Source organism: Mustela nigripes, chromosome 16 (assembly GCF_022355385.1).
Source record: "Mustela nigripes isolate SB6536 chromosome 16, MUSNIG.SB6536, whole genome shotgun sequence".
NCBI lineage: Eukaryota > Metazoa > Chordata > Mammalia > Carnivora > Mustelidae > Mustela > Mustela nigripes.
The window spans coordinates 14655436-14673661 of record NC_081572.1 but is presented as its reverse complement, the minus strand read 5'-3'; the positions used below and the strand labels follow the sequence as shown (position 1 = coordinate 14673661).

Sequence of the window (18226 nt, the reverse complement as noted above, 5' to 3'; positions counted from 1 at the left end):
AGATTTAAAAAACACCAGTCCTTGGGCACCATCCCCAGAAATTTTGTTGTAGGTGGTGTGAGGTGTCTGAAGCCCTATAGGCAGTGGGTGGCTAGGGTCGAGACCCAAGACCTTACATTGAAGTATCACTCTCCTCCTAAGACGTTGTTACTCAAAGTATGGTCCATGGACCAGCAGCGTCAGCATACCTGGAAACTTGTTAGAAATGCAAATTCTCTGGGCGCCTAGGTGGCTCAGTGGGTTAAGTCTCTGTCTTCGGCTAGCGTCATGATCTCAGGGTCCTGGGATCCAGGCGCGCATCAGTCTCTCTGCTCAGCGGGGATCCTGCTTCCTCACCCACCCCCACCAACCTCATTGCCTGCCTCTCTGCCCAATTGTGATCTCTCTCTCTTCTGTCAAATAAATAAATAAATAAATAAATAAGTAAGTAAAATATTAAAAAAAAAAAGGAATCCCTGCTTTGAAGCCTCCACTGATTCCCTTCATCTGTTTTCCAGCCTGTTGCTATAACTTCAGCCTTTTCTTCTACAAACCAATGCTTGTGCTGACTGCGGAACCTACTTTCCTGTCTCAGCTCTTAGAGTTTAAAATTGAGTTTAGAGTATATGTTCTTCGGTGCATTTCAAATTCACGTCGCTGCGATTTATGGAATTCTCACTACGTGCAAGGCCCTGTGTGCAAGCAGGTGTCCTCGGGGGGCTCATCATGGGGCTCTTCTCTTTCCGACTGCAGGGCTGTGGCCTTTCCTTGCCCTTCACTGGCCTGCTTCCCCAGTGTGTGGCTTTGACTGTTTTTTCCTTTCTGACTCTCAGCAGAAAGCTATTGCACATCGGAGGCTTCAGCAAGAACATTCCACTTCCCCTTGGTTCTGACTTCCCGTTAGAGCAAGACAGTTTGTAAAGACAGCCCTGCATGTGATAAAGTCTGGCGTGGAGAGACCAGAGGAGGCTGCTTGGTAGCTGAATTCACCCCCGAGAGCGGGAAGCCTTTTTCCTGGAGGGCAGGATATAGTTTGTTTAGGTTGGACTTTTTTTTTTTTTTTTTCTTATGTGAGGTAGAAGAGCTAGAGAAGCAAGTCGAAACTTTGCCTTAAGTTATTTAGCACTTCTGACCCCTAATTCCACTCTTGGCAGTGTTCCACGTGCTTGTAATCGCACCCCCTCATCACTGCCCACCTTTGGCTTTCCGCTTTCTCATTCTGAGGGCCCCTTGCGTTGCTTTGGTTTCCCCCCCACCCAGGGCTCACTTGGTGGGTTGACTAGAAAAGTGCAGAAGTGAGGGTGCATGTGGTGAGGTTGCTGACCCTATTCTGGGGTCCTTGACCTCTGGCAAAAATGGCACCTGTGATAGCCTTTCCCAGATGAGCACAAGCCTAAGGTGGTTTCTCATGGAAACCCTGGTGATACTAAGCAGCTGAGATTTTGCTGTGATTTGGGAGGAGTGATTGTGGTTGGGTAAAAGCAGCACATCAAGCTGAATTCTACTGCCCAGAATTCTGTTGGGCAGGGAGGTTGCAGTCATTCTCTATTCTGACCACCCCCCAACTCGGCAGGTGGTCTCGCTGCTGAAATAATTTCCTGCTATTTTTTCCCAAGCTCTCTCTCTGGAGATTTTATGAGAGGGTATTTACAACTTGCTTTTCTGTTTGACATATTATTATAGGAAAACAAACCTGTTGTTCTTCCATGCCTGGGTCATCACCTCTTAAACTGGGGCAGTGGATCTCAGTGCTCAGATATCACTGAAGCTATAAAACTACAATGAGGAAATAGTGGTTTGCCAAGACTGATTGAGGAGTGAGATTTGGGGGGAGGCTAGATAGATACCTCATCTATTGAAAGTGTGATGGCGGGGCATTTGGGTGGCTCAGTCAGCTAAACCTCTGCCTTTGGCTCAGGCCATGATCCCAGGGACCTGGGAGGAAGCCCTGCATTGGGTTCTCTGCTCAGCAGGGTGGGCGGGTGTCTACTTCTCCCTCTCCTTCTGCCCTTCCTCCTTGCTTGTGTTCTCTCTCTCTCTCAAATAGATAAATATTTTTTTAAAAAGTGAGAAGGCAACTAAGAGCACGAGGAGTCCTAGGGAAGGGCAAGCAGGCCTTTCTTGGCCTGTCTGCCTAAAGATGGCTCATCCTTTTTCCTCTTATTTTACAGACCAGTCCCTCTCCCCATTCTGGGGTGTCCAGGCAGGTGCGGATCAAAGCTTCCCAGTCTGCAGGAGATGTCAATACCATCTACCAGCCCCCTGAGCCCCGAAGCAGGCACCTCTCTGTCAGTGAGTATTTCACCGCTTTTTTCCTTTTCATCTAATTTATCTGCCCATGCTTTTTAAAAATCAAGTATTTATTAATTTAAAAAGCCACCATCAAACATGAATAGACTATTACTCTGTGTAAAATCATCCTCTAGGCCTTTACTGGGGGGTGGGGGGGAAAGGTAGAGAAGTGGCTGGGATGGTGTCCTGACGCTCAGAGAGCTTACAATGTAACAATGTGATGGCACGACCAAGTTCCTTTATAAACATGTCTGAAAAAGTGATCCCCTCAAACATCTGCTGAAGACCTCTGGCAACGAACAGTTCACTCTCATTTTTGACCATTGTTTCATCAAAGAACTGGAGACCTGAGGTTAGGAATAAGGCCCAACTTTGAGTTTTGACCTCAGACCTCTTGCTTCTGATTCCCGAGGAGTCCTTATGCTTTGGCGAAAATGTTGACCAATGAAACTCTTGGAGAATTAAACCAGGTTGTCTGGGAAGGACGGGAGACTGTTGACATAGTATGTAGGATTGGCTAACTGGAAGAAAACTATGTAGCTGCCCCCAGGCCTCCCCAGGAAAGAAATCCAAGTCAGTCCTGTGCATTATTCCGGATAACCTCATATTGCTCTGGATCCCATTTTCCAGAATCTGAGGAGAAAGCCCATGTCCCGAATTGTGGAATTTGTATCAAGAGGCAAACCTGGCCTTATCAAACATTTGTGAACCTACTGCCCTAATGTTGCTGAGACCCCCACTGCTGCTAGGAAGACAAGTTCTGTCCACACAGATAGAGTTGCATCGAACGGAACTGCTCTCTGAAGATCTTGAGCTGAGCTTGGGGAATTCTGAACATCACACTGAGCCTGTCTGTGAGTGAGAAGCCTCCTGAGAGGGTAGCAGGAAGAATGTGTTACTGAGGCACTGACTTTGCCTTGCTGAGTGATTTTTGGAACTTGAGCAAACATGGTATTAAGTGTTGCCAAGCTGAAGATCTGTATATGAGTTTCATATTTCTCTAACATTGTGGATAATTGGTGGCTATGTTTTCAATAAGCTGGTAGAGGAGAGAGAACCAACCCCCCAGCAAGGAGGCCCTATCTGGAACATCTCTGGCTCTGGAATCCAGGTGCCCTGAAGCCTAAGAAACTCTGCCAGCTTGGCCTCTATTCCAGAGCCCTCAGAGAGATTGAGGGGCTGGAGGAAGGCAGCATTGTTCCTTTGTACAGTAAGCAATGAGGATTGACATGGGCCGGTGATTGGGCCTGCTCTTGAGCAAGAGCCTGTGATTTGTGTGTAGAGGCAAGAGCCAAATGCTGGGCCATTGTTATGAGGAGCCATATGTGGAATTTCCTTGTCTGAGAATGCTGAGGAATAGGATTTCTATGAAGTAGTTCCTGTGTGTCTAGAGAACAGCCAACGTAGCCTCCAACACACGTAGATCCAGGGTTCCGTCGTTCAGTAAGCAGTGCATACCAGCCATTGAGCTAGGGTAAGGGCTACAGTGGAGGCATGTACGATGGGGGCTACAGGGTGGGGTGGGAGGAGGCATAACCAACTCAGCCCAGGACTTTGGAGAAGCACTTCCACAGAAGAGGAAACATCAGGGGGGCCTGGGTGGCTCAGATGGTTAAGTATCTGCTTTCGGCTCAGGTCATGATCTTCAGGTCCTGGGATTGAGCCGCAGGTCGGGCTCCCAGTTCAGTGGAGGGTCTGCTTTTCCCTCTCCCTCTGCCTCTCCCCCTGCTTGTGCTCTAGTTCTCCATCTCTGTCTCTGTTTCAGATGAATAAATAAAATCTTAAAAAAAAAGAAAAGAAAACATCAGAGCTGCCACACGAAAGAAAGATTTACTGAGCATAGAGATATATTCCTGGCACAGGACGGGGCACCTGCCAGACACAATCCCAAAAGAAGGTGGTGGGTTGGGAGAACCACGACTGGCATGGAGTATGGCGGATGTGAGGGAAGAAGTGGGCGGAAACTGCCAGCCTTTCCATAGAGCCGAGAAATGGCCTAGGTTATTTCTGACTGGAATGACTAGGGACAGGCATTCTGTGGAGGAGCTATTTGAACTGGATCTTTAGAGATGGTAGGGGATTTCAGTAGATAAGGATGAAGGGGGAAAGCTTTTCAGCTGTCTGTGGAGATTTCACTTGGCCTTCAGCCTGGCTGATCAATTTAAAGGAGAATAAAGTTGAGAAAGGATCCCTGAGCCACCCCTAAGGAGCCTGGACTGCCCTTGGGCTTGTTTGGTAGGCAGTGGGAAGCCATTAACCAAGGGACCAAATGTTGGTCCCTTATGCCCATCTGTTACAGTGCTCATCATATTATCTTACTCTCTTCTCTCTCCCTCTCAAACTCCATTTTTGTTTATTCATTTATTCATTTAGGATTTAATTGGCCAAGTATCAGCTGTGTGCAGGAAACATGGGAAGCAAAAAAAGACCTGGCTCCTGTCCCTGTGGCTCTTATAGCTGTATGGGAAGACAAACACTTGTCATGATGAGACTGTTGTGTAATTTATAGGCTGTGACCGAAAGGAGTATGGTGCCAGGAGTATGCATCCTAATTTTGGGGCCAGGAAAGTCTTAGCCTATGATCTGGAGTGTGAATGATGCAAAGGGGAAGCAGGAAAGACAGTGTCAGGCAGGGAGAGCTACACCTGTGGAGGCCCCAAGAACAACGGAACGAGGCAGAGGAATGACTGAGGCTGGGGAGGGAGGCAGAAGCTTGTGGTCCATGATGAAGATTTTGGTCCTTAATGTTGAAAGCAGTAAAAATCCACTCTCTGGTTTTTAAAGTGAACAGGAATAGGTGGTATGACATACTCGGATCTGTGTCTTGAAAAGATTACTCTAGATACAGTGTGGAGAACAGATTGCAGGGGAGCCAGAACAGACCAAAGGGGAAACCACATTAAGCTAATGTAGTTTGGTCCAGGTGAAGAAGACAGTAGTTTGGATTAGGCTAGTGACAGCAGTGGAGAGAGGAAGGCACAGATGGATTTGAGACATTTAGAAGGTAAAGCCAACAGAACATGGTGTTGCTTGGTTCTCAAAGTGTGGTCTGGGAACTTGGGGTGGGGGCGGTCCCTGAGATCATTTCAGGAAGTCTATGATTTGCCTTTTTACTCCATTCTCTCATAAGTATGAGTGGAGTTTTCCATAGGTCACCCAACTGAGGTGATGTCATTGCTCTGATGGCTAATGGAATGTGTGCTCATGTATTAGTGTGTTTTCAAAATGTTTGAGCTTTAATTTCTAATATAGTGAATATCAGTTGATATAACCTACTAATAAAAGCTCTTCAATGTTCTTGATTTTTTTTAATTTTTTAAAATTCTTTATTTGACAGAGAGAGATCACAAGTAGGCAGAGAAGGGGGAAGGGGGAAGCAGGTTCCCCACTGAGCAGAGAGCCTGATGTGGGGCTCAGTCCCAGGACCCTGAGATCATGACCTGAGCCGAAGGCAGAGGCTTAACCCACTGAGCCACCCAGGCACCCCTGTTCTTGATTTTTAAAGTGTAAAAGGGTTCTAAGAGGTTTAAGAACCACTGTGGGATTGGATTGACTTTGTGAATGTTGAAAGAGCAGGAGGTTAAGCTACTGGTTTATGGATCTGGATAAATGGCCCTGCCTTTCACTAAGACAGTAACGAGAGATGAGAGCCTGGTTTCCCGTGCTGAGAAGAGGCAGACCTGATGTTTTAGATAGGTTGAATTGGAGGTGGCTTTGAGACAGCTAAGAGGAGCTATCAAATGAACAGGTAGATATATAAGTCTCTACCTCAAAGGAGAGGAAATCAGGATGAGAAAAAAAAAAAATTAGAAATTGTCCAGGTGAAGCCACAGGTCCAGATGAGAGGCCCTAGGCAAAGACTACAGAGGAAGAAGAAGCCGAGAGCTGAGCCTTAGGAACCCAGACACTTAGTGGCCAACTAGAGGAGGATGAACCTGCAAAGGACACCGGATAGGAGTGAACAGAGAACAGGAGAGGGTGGGAAGAGGCCTTACATGGTACCAGCCAGGCTGGAAGGGGTAAGAGACACAACTTGTTGTTTTCATCCACAGTTGTCTGAGTGCTTGCTGTGCTGGGTAGTGTAAGGCCTTCTGGAAGTAAAAGAAAACAGGAAGAGGGGAGAGTCAGTTTTTTAAGTATCAGGCATGAGAAGTCCTTGCAATAGAAACGGGGTTAAGGGGCACCTGGGTGGCTCAGTGGGTTGGGCCGCTCCCTTCGGCTCGGGTCATGGTCTCGGGGTCCTGGGATCGAGTCCCGCATTGGGCTCTCTGCTCAGCAGGGAGCCTGCTTCCCTTCCTCTCTCTCTACCTGCCTTTCTGTCTACTTGTGATCTCTCTCTGTCAAATAAATAAAATCTTAAAAAAAAAAAAAAAAAAGAAGAAGAAGAAGAAAGAAACGGGATTAAAAGAGAAGCCTTAGCGATTCAGCCCCCAAGCAGCAGGAGCAAGGGGGCTTTGCCTTCCTCCCCACCCCAACATGAAGGAACCTGTGAGTATTTAGTGAGAAATGGCAACATGAGGGTCATTCAGCCCCCATGGCACCATTTTCAGTGATGGGAAAGTGCAAGGTAGCCCAATCCGTGCTATTTCTTTGAACTTCTTCCTTATACTGAATTGAAAATCTGCCTTCCCTCACTTTACTCAGTGACTATGGTACTGCTCTCTTGAGCAACACAGATACAAAGATAACATCTTTCATATGACAGGTTTTAACTGTTTGAAACCAGCTGTCATGTTTGTGTTTTGTTTGCCCCATCATAATATACATACCTTGAATTTAATTTTTTTTCAAACCAATGAGTCTGTTAAACTAGTTCATGCTGAAAGACAAAAACAAGCAACAAACAAAAACAACAACTAGGTAATGAGTTAACCCAAAAGACCCCTGTGGGGAGATCTTCAGACAAGGCAGGCGGAATTTCCCTAGGTGACAGTGCACTTCCTTATATCTTTGCCTGTAGAAATTCTGCCCACCTTTGAAGCTGAGCTCAAGCACCATTTTTTTCTATAATATGTTGAGTGGTGCGCTTAAGCCATGCAGCCAAGCCTCAAATGCAGGACTTGTCCCTGCCACATTCTGACTTCCACTCGGTCTAATGCATCTCCTTAAGTGCCTTTGTCTCTGGTCCTACTCCATCTTGCTCCTCGTCATGCCGCCGCAGTCCCACAGTGAAGCAAGCCAGATTGCAGCCCCTAAAAAACGGGCAGTGAGGGAGTAGAGGCCATCAGTTCTTTCAGAGTTTGGCTGTGAAAGAGAAACAGAGGTTGGTTAGTGGCTTACAGGAGAGGCAAGAAGGAAGGTCAAGGCTATAAATTAGAGATCTGAGCATGCTCACGAAGAAGGGAGGCTCAGAGTCAGCTGAAAAGGGGAATGACGCAGGTGCCAAGGGGACATGGGGAAGGTGACTTCTGCTGCAGGTGACATGGGGAGTGCAGGTAGAGGGTGCCTGATGCCTTGGTAACGGGGAGGGGAGGAGGAGGAAAAAATTCAGGCAGAGGAGGAGAGAGTATTGAAAAGATGAGGTGACTTGCAGGGAGCCCCTGGCAGCAGCTGGTTACAGAGCTGTGCACAGCGCAGACCTCCTGCCCTGGTGCAGTTCGAAGGGCGGAGCCCCCCATCACACAGGTCAGCTTCTTTCACCTCCATTGGGTTTTCCTCCTCGCCTTAAACTCTTCTGTGATGCCGGATGAGACCAGAAACTATTTAGTAGTGGTGGCAACTTCAAAATCAGATGGGAATTTTGGAAGTTGAAACATCCAGGATGTTCTCAGGATCTTATGGGATGAAATGTTCTGAAAAGCTCTGTTCTGCACAGCCTGGTCCAGTGAGAGCACACAGAAAAATACTGCTCAAGATTTCCCAGAGTTGATTCCTCCCCCAGTCTCATCTGTCCAGCAAGAGACAGCAGGATTTCGAGAAAATAGTTGATGGCCAAAACAGCTATCTCTTTGTACTTGCAATGACCTGCACATTAACACTGACCCCAAACCCTAAAATTTCCTGCGGAGGGAACTTCCTGACTACATCAGCTTCCTGACCAGAGTCTCCTATGGAAGGGTTAGAATCGGAGAGCCAGTCTTTCAGCTTTCGGTGAGAGTTTTGCTCGGACTTTGCACTATGGGTTAAGGAGCCAGCGAGGGCTGGCATGCCCTGTGAGAACTACAGCCGGTAAGCGGCTTCAAGCCCTGGCTTTCTCCTTGTGTGTAGAACACCTTGGTGCAGAGCTGTGGGCTGCTCTGCACACAGGACGACGACTCTGCTTTGTTGCTTCCGCTGCTGCTGATGGGGCCTCCTTGACACAAACAGCCTCATGAGAACAGAACAAGTTCCGTCTGGAATGCTAGGGAAGGGCATCCCAGAGAGCTTGCCATCCCCACCACACCTGCCTTCCAAGGCCTAGAATGAGTTGTCTTGCATAGTACTGTGGCTGTACTATGTATTTCACTGCTGTCTTTGTTAATATGTTACAACATGTCTTTGTTAATAATGGGCACATCGGTGAGTCTAGCAGCCCAGCATCCTGACCCGTTAAGGTCCCTGTCTCATTTCTTCTTGACGGCTGTTGTGTGTCTCATTAGCCCCCAATTTCTGAATTGAAGATAAAAACAAAACTGAAAATGCTCTGGAGCAGTTCTGCCAACTCCTGGTTTTTCCATTTGCTTCCTCTGATAGCCATTGGTTTGGGGAGACTTCCCTTTCCTGCCCCAAGCTGTGGGCCTGTGCACAATAGCCCCTGGCCCACTGCCCATCAGATAGCAAGGCTGGCTCTCGGCAGGCAGCGGTGTGTATTGGAAAAAGTGAAAGTCTCTGGCTGGAAATAAAAGCTCAGAGAACCTTTGCTATTTTCCCCCAGCCCCTCCTGGGTCTGTAGGGCTGGCCTCGTACAGGCCAGTCCCACCCTACCTGTAAAACCAGGGGAGAGTTCAGTGGCAACTGGTACAGGAGAGAATGGGTGTCCAGGGCCTTGGATATTTTATCCCAGGGAGGCTTCACCTAGATAATCCCTGTAACAGACTGAGGGCAGTTCATCCTGTCTGGGGATACTTTGGACCACAGTCTGGGACTTCATCAATAAGTAAGTTTTTCTTCCTCTCTAATCAGTCCCTTACAAGAGATATTTTTGGTTCATTCTCTGTCAGATGTGTAAGACCTTTTCACTCCAGAGTGTATTGGTCGGGGTTCAGGTGCACAGGGTAGAATCCATTCTAACTAGTTTTGGGAAGAAGAAACTTAGCGCACATCCTGGTTTACAGAATGATTGTAGAGAAAGAAACAGATCCTAGGTTAAGAAGCCACAGAGCTCGTCCTTCTTCTGTGACCAGGAAGCTACCAGATTCAGAAGCACAGTGCCCCTCTGCCCTGGTCCGCAGCGCATACATAGGACTGACTGCATCTATGTCTTGATGTCAGGAAAACTGGACTCCAGGTGCGGGGCCTCTGCTAATGCCGCTGCGTACAAACCAGGGCTTCTGCGATTGTGCCCAGGAGCAGTAGGGGCCGCAGGCAGCCAACTAAATCTCACCCAAGCACATCTGATTGGCCAGACCTTAGGGGGTCTTTGGAATAATATCTTTTAGCTGATTAACTTCTGAAATATAGGAAGGCATACTAAAAAGTTAGAATGGGTCTTTTTTTTCTTCTTAGGATTTCATTTATTTATTTGACAGAGAGATAGCAAGAGAGGGAACACAAGCAAGGGGAGTGGGAGAGGGAGAAGCAAGCTCCCTGCTGACTTGGGGCTCAGTCCCAGGATCCTGGAATTATGACCTGAGCTGAAGGCAGACGCTTAATGCTTAACGACTGAGCCACCCAGGCACCCCAGTAGAATGGATCTTGAGTCTGACCCATTTGTATCTGCCACATAGAGTGAAGGAAATAAATGGAATTCTGCTGAGTTCCTACCTGGTACCAGCCTCTGCAACAGATGTTTGGTCTGACCTCACACCGTCTCTGCTGCTCTCTGCCACACATTCTGGGCTCTGTTGTAAAAGGTCTTGTTTCTGTGCTCTAGGCTCCCAGAACCCTGGCCGAAGCTCGCCTCCCCCTGGCTATGTGCCTGAGCGACAGCAACGCATTGCCCGGCAGGGTTCCTACACTAGCATCAACAGTGAGGGGGAGTTCATCCCGGAGACCAGCGAGCAGTGTGTGAGTATAGGGCTCGGGGTGCGCCTTGGCATGTGTCCAACCAAGGTTGTAATGGGGCTTCTCCGTGGGAATGGGACAGAGCTGAGGGATTTGAACCCCATCCAGTAGTTCCTTTGTAAACTAGGCCTTCCCAGATACGGATTATTCTTTTTAGGGGCCAACTGTTAATTCCTGCCATGAACAGTGTGTAAACTACCAGCCACCTTGGTGTTGGATGAGCAATTGACAGATATTTGCTCTGCTGAGCTGCTCTCAGTGGGCTCCCTGCAGAACCCCACTCTGCTATTGGAACACTTCCTTACAACTGCCGGTGAAAGCAGCAGAGTTTAACATATGAGCAATCCTAAACTGACAGATTTTGTTGTTCATCAGCCATATTCTAGTTTTACTATTTCTTGATGAAAGGTAGGGGGTGTACCATATCCAAATTACACTATAGAAATGCTTACTTTGGGTCAGTTTTTATGATGGTAGCTATATTAGTCATCTGTTCCTACACAACAAATTACCACAAACTTAGCAGTTTAAAAACACCATACAGTTATTATTTTATAATTTCCCTGGTTAAGGAACCTAGGCATGATTTAACGGGGTCCTCCATTCAGGGCTCCTTCTTCTTGCTGTCTGTTGATCAGGGGCCACTCTGAGCTCCTAGAAGCCACTTTCAGTTCCTTGCTTTTTCAAGGCCAGAGGAGAATCTCTTGCTTCGGTTTGTAATAAAGATGGAGTCATCAAATGTAACGTAATCACAGGAATGAATATGCCACCCCCTTTGCGATAGTCTTGACTAAAAACAATCAGTTCTACCCTTACTTTAGGGGAGGGGTTTATACAATACTGTGACTCACTGTGGCAGCCACCCTTAGGGTATGCCCACCACAATGGTTCACCCATTTTCAGGGCTAACTTTTTAACTAGTGGCTCACTTGATGAAAATGGCATTTTGGCTTCGTGAACTCAGCAAGAGTGAGATCTTCAGCTTCATTGTGAAGTCTTTTCGATAAGCTTGCTTTGATTGCATAAGAGAAAGATCCACTCTTAAAAATGTTTAGGATTTGGTCTGGGAAAGGGAAATTTCTTAGGAGCAAAGCATCTAATACAAGGGCCAGTACCACCACATGAGGGATTTTACAGAGAACTGATCCTTATAACTTTTCTTTCCCCTAAAACTCATTCTTCAAACTTTTCTTTCCCAGTGATAGCTAATTTCTATAAAGCATTATCCAAAGTACGTAGACTATGGGAAGCCCTTTACACTGCTGCTGCTTTTTTTTCTGTAATTCCTGCTTTCCAGATAAAGTTATGTTTAGAGCAGTGACCTGGGGTGCTTTTAGTTAAGGATACCCTTGTTGGGTATTTTACTGACCATCCTTTCTGTTTTCTCTAGCCAGAGCACTTCTGGCCATCAGCTGTGTTAGAGGTGACTCGGTGTAAAATCTGAGATTGCGAATGAGTTCATTGCTTTTGTCTCTGTCCTTCCCCATGGACCTATATCCTGGTCCCTTTCATCTTTGCTTTACCTGGCTACCCTTGGAAGGTGTGGGAGTATTGGACTCCTAGTGAGGACAGATTTTTAGACAGAGGCCAAAGAAGAAATGCCTCCGTCCTTCCCCTTAGCTAAAGTGAATTGTTCCTCGTAACCAGCAGTTCAAGATAAATCCACTTAACAGAGACCAAAACAGTGTAGTATATAGTGAAAGAATATTCAACTGGGACTTTCTTGGAAAGTGAAACTAAGATAGGTTTATTTTGTTTTATCTTTCATCAGATTAAGGTAGTAGTTGCATCTGTTTGCTAATTTTTAGAATGAACAAAAGCATGATTCATGTTAAGTTTTTTGGCTTAATTTTTCTAACAAAAATTTTGCTGGCACAATGTAACCTCCTTTACTTCCCCCTTCGACTGCTGCGACACTGTTAGAAAGAGGGCCCTTTTTTACAGACGCCTTCGTAGGAGTCCGTGGATTTTCCAAAGGCCTCTCTTGAATCTTTGGTGTTCTTCCTCCTTCATCATCATGCCTTTCGTGTTACTGTATTTGCACATTCTTCTGTTAACTGGTCTCACTTTTAAATTATGGGCAAGATGGACCCTAGTGTTAAATAGGAAGGGGTAATTTGAGTTGGAAGCTAATTTTATGAATGTTGTTAGTGAATTCTCATAATTCTGATTTTTGCTTCCCTCTGTAATGTTTAACTTTGGATCTCAGACCATGAATACTCTGATAAGGAATCCACCCACGGGCAAAATGAAGGGACATGAGTTGGAGACAAAGCTAACCTGAAGGCTTTTTGTTACCTCATTGACCAAGGGCTAGAGAAACATTTTAACTTACGTAGATACTTATTGCCTCCCTTTGAGAACCAGGAACATTCTTCATCTGTATCAGCTGCCTAATGCTAGTTCCGTGACTTGAAACAATTCTCCTAACCTTCCTAGACCTGCAGTGGCCTGTGAAACAAGGGCAATACTTGCCTCTGTAAGTTTTAAAATTATGAAGAAACACTACAGTCCCACCCATACGCCACGGAAGCCTCCGCGGGGTAGTACCAGCTTCCGTGCCGGGCTCCCAGTGTTCACGAGCCAACAAAATGCCAACGCGAGAAGTAGCGTCTCTGCTTTGCTCGCCTGGCAGAGCTCCTTGGGATGCCGGCCAGGCATTTTTCTCCCTCCTGGGAAGTTGCCTTTCATACTACAGGAGAGAATGGTACCTTCTTAACCGTTCTTCCCACTGCATAGGCAGAGAAAGGGTACTTTCATATTTTGACAAAAAGGACTCTTTGCTGGCCTTGGCTAGGTCAGTGAGCCCTGAGTTGCCTAGCTGGGCCTGGAGCTGGGGCTGGGGTTTTATTGTGTGACTTGCCTTGCAGATACTGGATCCCCTGAGCAGTGCTGAAAATTCCTTGTCAGGAAGCTGCCAATCCTTGGACAGGTCGGCAGACAGGTATGGGACTGTGGCTGCTTTGGGGGCTAGTGCGTAGGCATGTTTGGGACTGATGGGCTGAGGAAACAGTTAGCTAGTATGTCTCTGATCTAGACGGCAGTCTGCAGGTCCACGGTTAAAACATCATGCCTCTGGGGAAGAAACCTCTTTATGGGATGCCTAGCCCTCTCCTTAATTTTTCAAGTACCGTGAGAATGTTATGTTTGTGTAATTAGGTGAGTGTAACAGTAGCTCACAAGAGCAAGTCACATGCATTAAATGTTCACTCTGTTATCCCAACCGCTTTACTTGTTTTTAGTTTCTGGGTAATACATGCTGCTCTAGTGCCCTTGGCCTCATTGCTGTGATCTGTCCTGAGAAGTAGTGAACCTTCAATGTTTTGGGGCAAATATTGAATTCTTACCTGTGCATTTACTTTCTTTTTCTTTTTTTTTTTTTCCCCCTCCAAGTGTTTCTGATGGAGTAAGAAACTGGGATAGAAAAACCAGAAAACGAAATATCCAGACTGCCTAGCTTACCACAGTATCTGCTTGGTGTGTAATCTTGTTCTCACACTTTAGGAGGGAACAAGTGCTGTCTTTTACATACCAAATGGTTCTGTAGAGCCAGTTCACCCATCAGCAGGGGTATGTTTAGAGTTGGCTTTGGCACTGATCCAGCCAGTCTCTCACCTTGACCTTGTTATGCCCAATAGCATATTTGATCATGGCTGGCTGGGCTTAGGGCTGGACCAAGTTTAGGGATTTTTTTTTTCCTTTGTGTAACTGATCAATTGTTTACATGGGTACTGGCCAAATTTGTACTTTGTCTTTCCTAACAGATCTGCAAACTGATGAACACTGTCTTCCCTCTAGACGTCATAGAGTACAGTCATAGTTACTTGTTGGTGCCCAGTTCATAGCATTGCATGGGGCTTGCTTTTCAACCAGGGGAGCAAGGAGGCCCAGGTAAAAGTGCCAGGAGCTGCTGCCACAAACTGAAGACTGCCAGGATAGGGACCGACTCTGATTTTGGATTATCTTCTAAGCTTTATGGCCAAGCAGGGCTGGGAGGTGCAGTGGGCAGCAGAACAAGACCATGGAAGGTCTAGTAGTTGTGAAGTAGGAGGCGGCCCCCATGTCATTGCCTTGACTGTTTCTGACCCAGGGCCCTCTCAAAAGGCAGTATCACATGGAAGGTAGAGGACCATTCGAGTGAATTCTAGGAAAGATAGCTGAACGTATCCACTTGATCCTTGGGTTTTGCCTCTGTCCCTCCAATGCTTCGTTTTCATTTCCTTGGGAGTAAAACCCAGTGACCTGGACTTACTCCTTTGAGGCCTGGCCTCACTTGAACATAGGGCTTTCTTCTCCTCCTTACAGGATCTGGAGCCACACAGAGCCCAGCTCCCCATCAAATATAAGTCAGATAGCTTCTCTTAATCTCTCCATTCCTCAGTTTCCCTATCTCTAAAGTGGGGTGCTGCTTAGTCTGAAAGGAAGATACTTGGTGTTGTTTTTTTTATTACTGCCTTGGGCAAGAGATGTTTGGCAACTCATCCCCTGTTACCAAGGTGGGAGGAAAGGGCGAGAAGGGAAAGTGGTGTGCCAGATTCCAAGGTGGAGTTTTCGAGGGCTGGATGAATTGATTCTTCCAGGACCTGTCAGATTTGGACCTCAAACTCTTAAAGAGAAAGCAGTAGGCCGAACTCAGAAAAGGGCTGTTTCTCTCAAACTCTGCTTCCCTCCCAAACTGTGAGGAAAGATTACACACCAAGCAGGCATTGTGGTAAGCTAGGCAGTCTGGATATTTTGTTTTCTGGTTTTTCTGTCCCGTGTAATGATGCGGGAGGGAGTCAGAAAAGAGAATCTATCTGGACATCCTGTCTTCTGCCCTCATGGGAAGCTTTTTGAAGTAGGCTGAAGTCTACATTGTGATTTTGGTTTTTTTTTTTCCAGCCCATCCTTCCGCAAATCAAGAATGTCCCGAGCTCAGAGCTTCCCAGACAACAGACAGGAGTTCTCTGGTGAGTTCCCCAGATCCTGGAAGAGCACCACGGGGTATCTGGTTGGGACAGCAGGCATTCTGCTTTTGGTAGCCAAGTTGGGAAGCCAGGACTTTATTTTAACTCTCCTCTGGCCTGCTGCTCTGAGGTCTCAGGTGACACAGGAGCTTAAATGGCTCACTCACACTGAGCTGCCCCAAACCAGCAATTCCTCATCTCCTCTGTCTTACTCAGATCGGGAAACTCAGCTGTATGACAAAGGGGTCAAAGGTGGAACCTACCCCCGGCGCTACCACGTGTCTGTGCACCACAAGGACTACAATGAGGGTGAGTAATGCCTCTACCCTGCCCCCTGCTGGCTGCTTCAGAATGGAGATGGGTAGAGCTTTACCATTCAAAAGCCACTGCCGGGGGCTGGGCCCAGACCCTCCAGACCAAATGTTTTCTTTATTCCTGAGGAGCTGTGGCCACACTTGAGGCACTAGAGACAGAGGGGAGATGGGTGAAAGGGCGGTGTTTGGAAACCAAGATGCTGCCGCTGGGAACACTGTCCTTGGTCTGAATCCCTAGTGTGCCCCATGGTGCTCGCTCTCCAGCGCCCTCTTCTGCTCCATGGCAGCAGACAGAATGGAGCTTCCGCAAAGGTTTAGGTTTGCTAAAGACTAACAGACTGCAGCAGTGGATTGGCCTTGTGAGTGATGTGGTGCCGAGGGTTAGCCCTGTGCCTTCCCTTTGGCCAGGGCTTCCTGAACCATCCGTGGCTGCTTCCTAATTTCCTGGTTTTGTCCTGATTCTCAGGGTGCTTGGGACATTAGCCATTCTGGCATGGATTAGGTAAAAGGGCAGACGGGATGATGTGGTTTGCACATTTAGCCCCGTGGCCAGGGGTCTGACTTGCTCTACCCTGGCTCCTGCATCCCTTCAGGCAGAAGAACGTTTCCACGAATACGGCGTCATCAAGGCAACCTCTTTACCCTGGTGCCGTCCAGCCGCTCCCTGAGCACAAATGGCGAGAACATGGGTCTGGCAGTGCAATACCTGGACCCCAGAGGGCGGCTGCGGAGTGCGGACAGCGAGAATGCCCTCTCCGTGCAGGAGAGGAATGTGCCGACCAAGTGTGAGGAATGGGCCCTGGCCAGAGGGGACTGCCCAGGGGGTGCTCAGACAGGTGGCAGGGCAGGAGGCCAGAGGTCCCCTGGGGCTGTTCAGCTCAGCAGGAGACTGCTGTGGCCCAGCCTCACCACACTGGAAGAGCCTGTATGTCGGCAGCAGATCTCCTGGACCTTAGGCCTCGCTCTGCTGTGGTGTGGCATGCCACTCCCCCTCTCCGGTCTTTAATCTCTCTGTGTTTAAACGGACTCCACAGTCTTTGTCATATTCAGATGTTTAGGGACTTAGGAAGTAAAGGTATCTGATCAATTCAGAGGAGTGTTTAACCATGACGGTAGCCAGTCGTCTGTCTCTCAGGACTCAGACTCAGCGGTCTCACTGGTCAGGGAGGGCACTGAGCCTGCTCCGGATCAGGGTGGAGATGCTGGGCTGAGAGATGGGAGGGTGCTGGGTGAGCAGGGTCTTGAGCCAGAGGTCCCATCACAGAGCCTCTGGAGATTAACAGAAGATCTCAGTAAATAACGGACCTGAGCTAATGCTCTTTCCTTCCATTCTCCTATAGCTCCTAGTGCCCCCATCAATTGGCGCCGTGGGAAGCTCCTGGGCCAGGGTGCCTTTGGCAGGGTCTATCTGTGCTATGATGTGGATACAGGACGTGAACTTGCTTCCAAACAAGTCCAGTTTGATCCAGACAGCCCCGAGACAAGCAAGGTACTGCCTTCCCCATGGTCTGGCTTCCAGTTACTCCCCCCTTAACAGAAATTCCTGTCTCACTGTGTAGATTAACTACTCAAAAAGCTACACGTTGCTTCCCCCATCATTCTTCAAGTTCCCTTGCTCTCCACCCTGGCCATGGCCATGGGGCGAAGAGACTGGGGTCCGAAGAAGCATTAGACCCCCTGGGGGAGGCATTAGGTATAAGGAGCTGAGTTGATGCCAAAGTACCAAACCACCAGCGCTGAGAGGCAGTGGCCAGCGTCACAAAGAGCAGTACCTGCCCACCCTCCCCAAGGAATGCCTCTAACCCCTCATCCAGGAAGGAGCTTAGCTTTGGAGTTCAACTTCGAGTGTGGCCTACACTCCAATCTCAGTGAACAAATGCAGCAGTTACCTTAACTCAGTACCTACACCCATTCTCCCACCCCAGCATCTGCCTTCTTCCAGCATGGGAGCGCCACTGTCCCATGGGTTGCCCAGCACTGCATCCCAGGGCCAGACAGTTAAGAGAGTTCCCCTTTGCTCCAGCTGAAGTTCCCAAGGCAGACAGACCCCTCCAAGGTCACTTATTAGGGCAACCGGAGCTGATTCCAGGTGGGCAGGAGCAGGACCCTGCAAGCCAGGGTAACCCCCGGGCCCCTCCCTTAGGAGGTGAGCGCTCTGGAGTGTGAGATCCAGCTGCTGAAGAACCTGCAGCACGAGCGCATAGTGCAGTACTACGGCTGCCTGCGGGACCGTGCCGAGAAGACTCTGACCATCTTCATGGAGTACATGCCGGGGGTACGTGCTCCTCCATGCGTGTGGGACACCCACAAAAGAGGCACCCCTGACCTGAGGCTTATAGGGTGGTGGCACTGTCGAGTAAGGACTGCCTGTACCTGGACCGGAGGGGCCTCCCTCCTGGATTTCGGTCATACGTTGCTTAAGGGGACCGTTCGGGTTACTCTGCCTGGTTACCCTCCCCCCCCCCCCCCCCCCCCCCCTCGCCCCGCAGGCCCGCCCTGCCCTCCCGAATCTGCCCCCCATACTTGCGGGTCACACTCTCTCGCCGCGCGCCC

The 18226-nt window shown here is 48.2% G+C and overlaps 1 protein-coding gene across 2 annotated transcripts in view; it reads left to right on the top strand.

Annotated features, from left to right (window-relative positions):
- The window catches only part of MAP3K3 (mitogen-activated protein kinase kinase kinase 3), a 62138-nt gene that overhangs the window by 39063 nt on the left and 4849 nt on the right, over positions 1–18226 (top strand). For both annotated transcript variants that reach the window (XM_059380057.1, XM_059380058.1), the window contains 8 exons: positions 2151–2271; positions 10283–10416; positions 13284–13357; positions 15295–15362; positions 15576–15668; positions 16267–16458; positions 17014–17162; positions 17817–17948. In XM_059380057.1, the coding sequence (XP_059236040.1) occupies positions 2151–2271; positions 10283–10416; positions 13284–13357; positions 15295–15362; positions 15576–15668; positions 16267–16458; positions 17014–17162; positions 17817–17948 (963 nt within the window). The remainder of the gene's footprint in view (positions 1–2150; positions 2272–10282; positions 10417–13283; positions 13358–15294; positions 15363–15575; positions 15669–16266; positions 16459–17013; positions 17163–17816; positions 17949–18226) is intronic.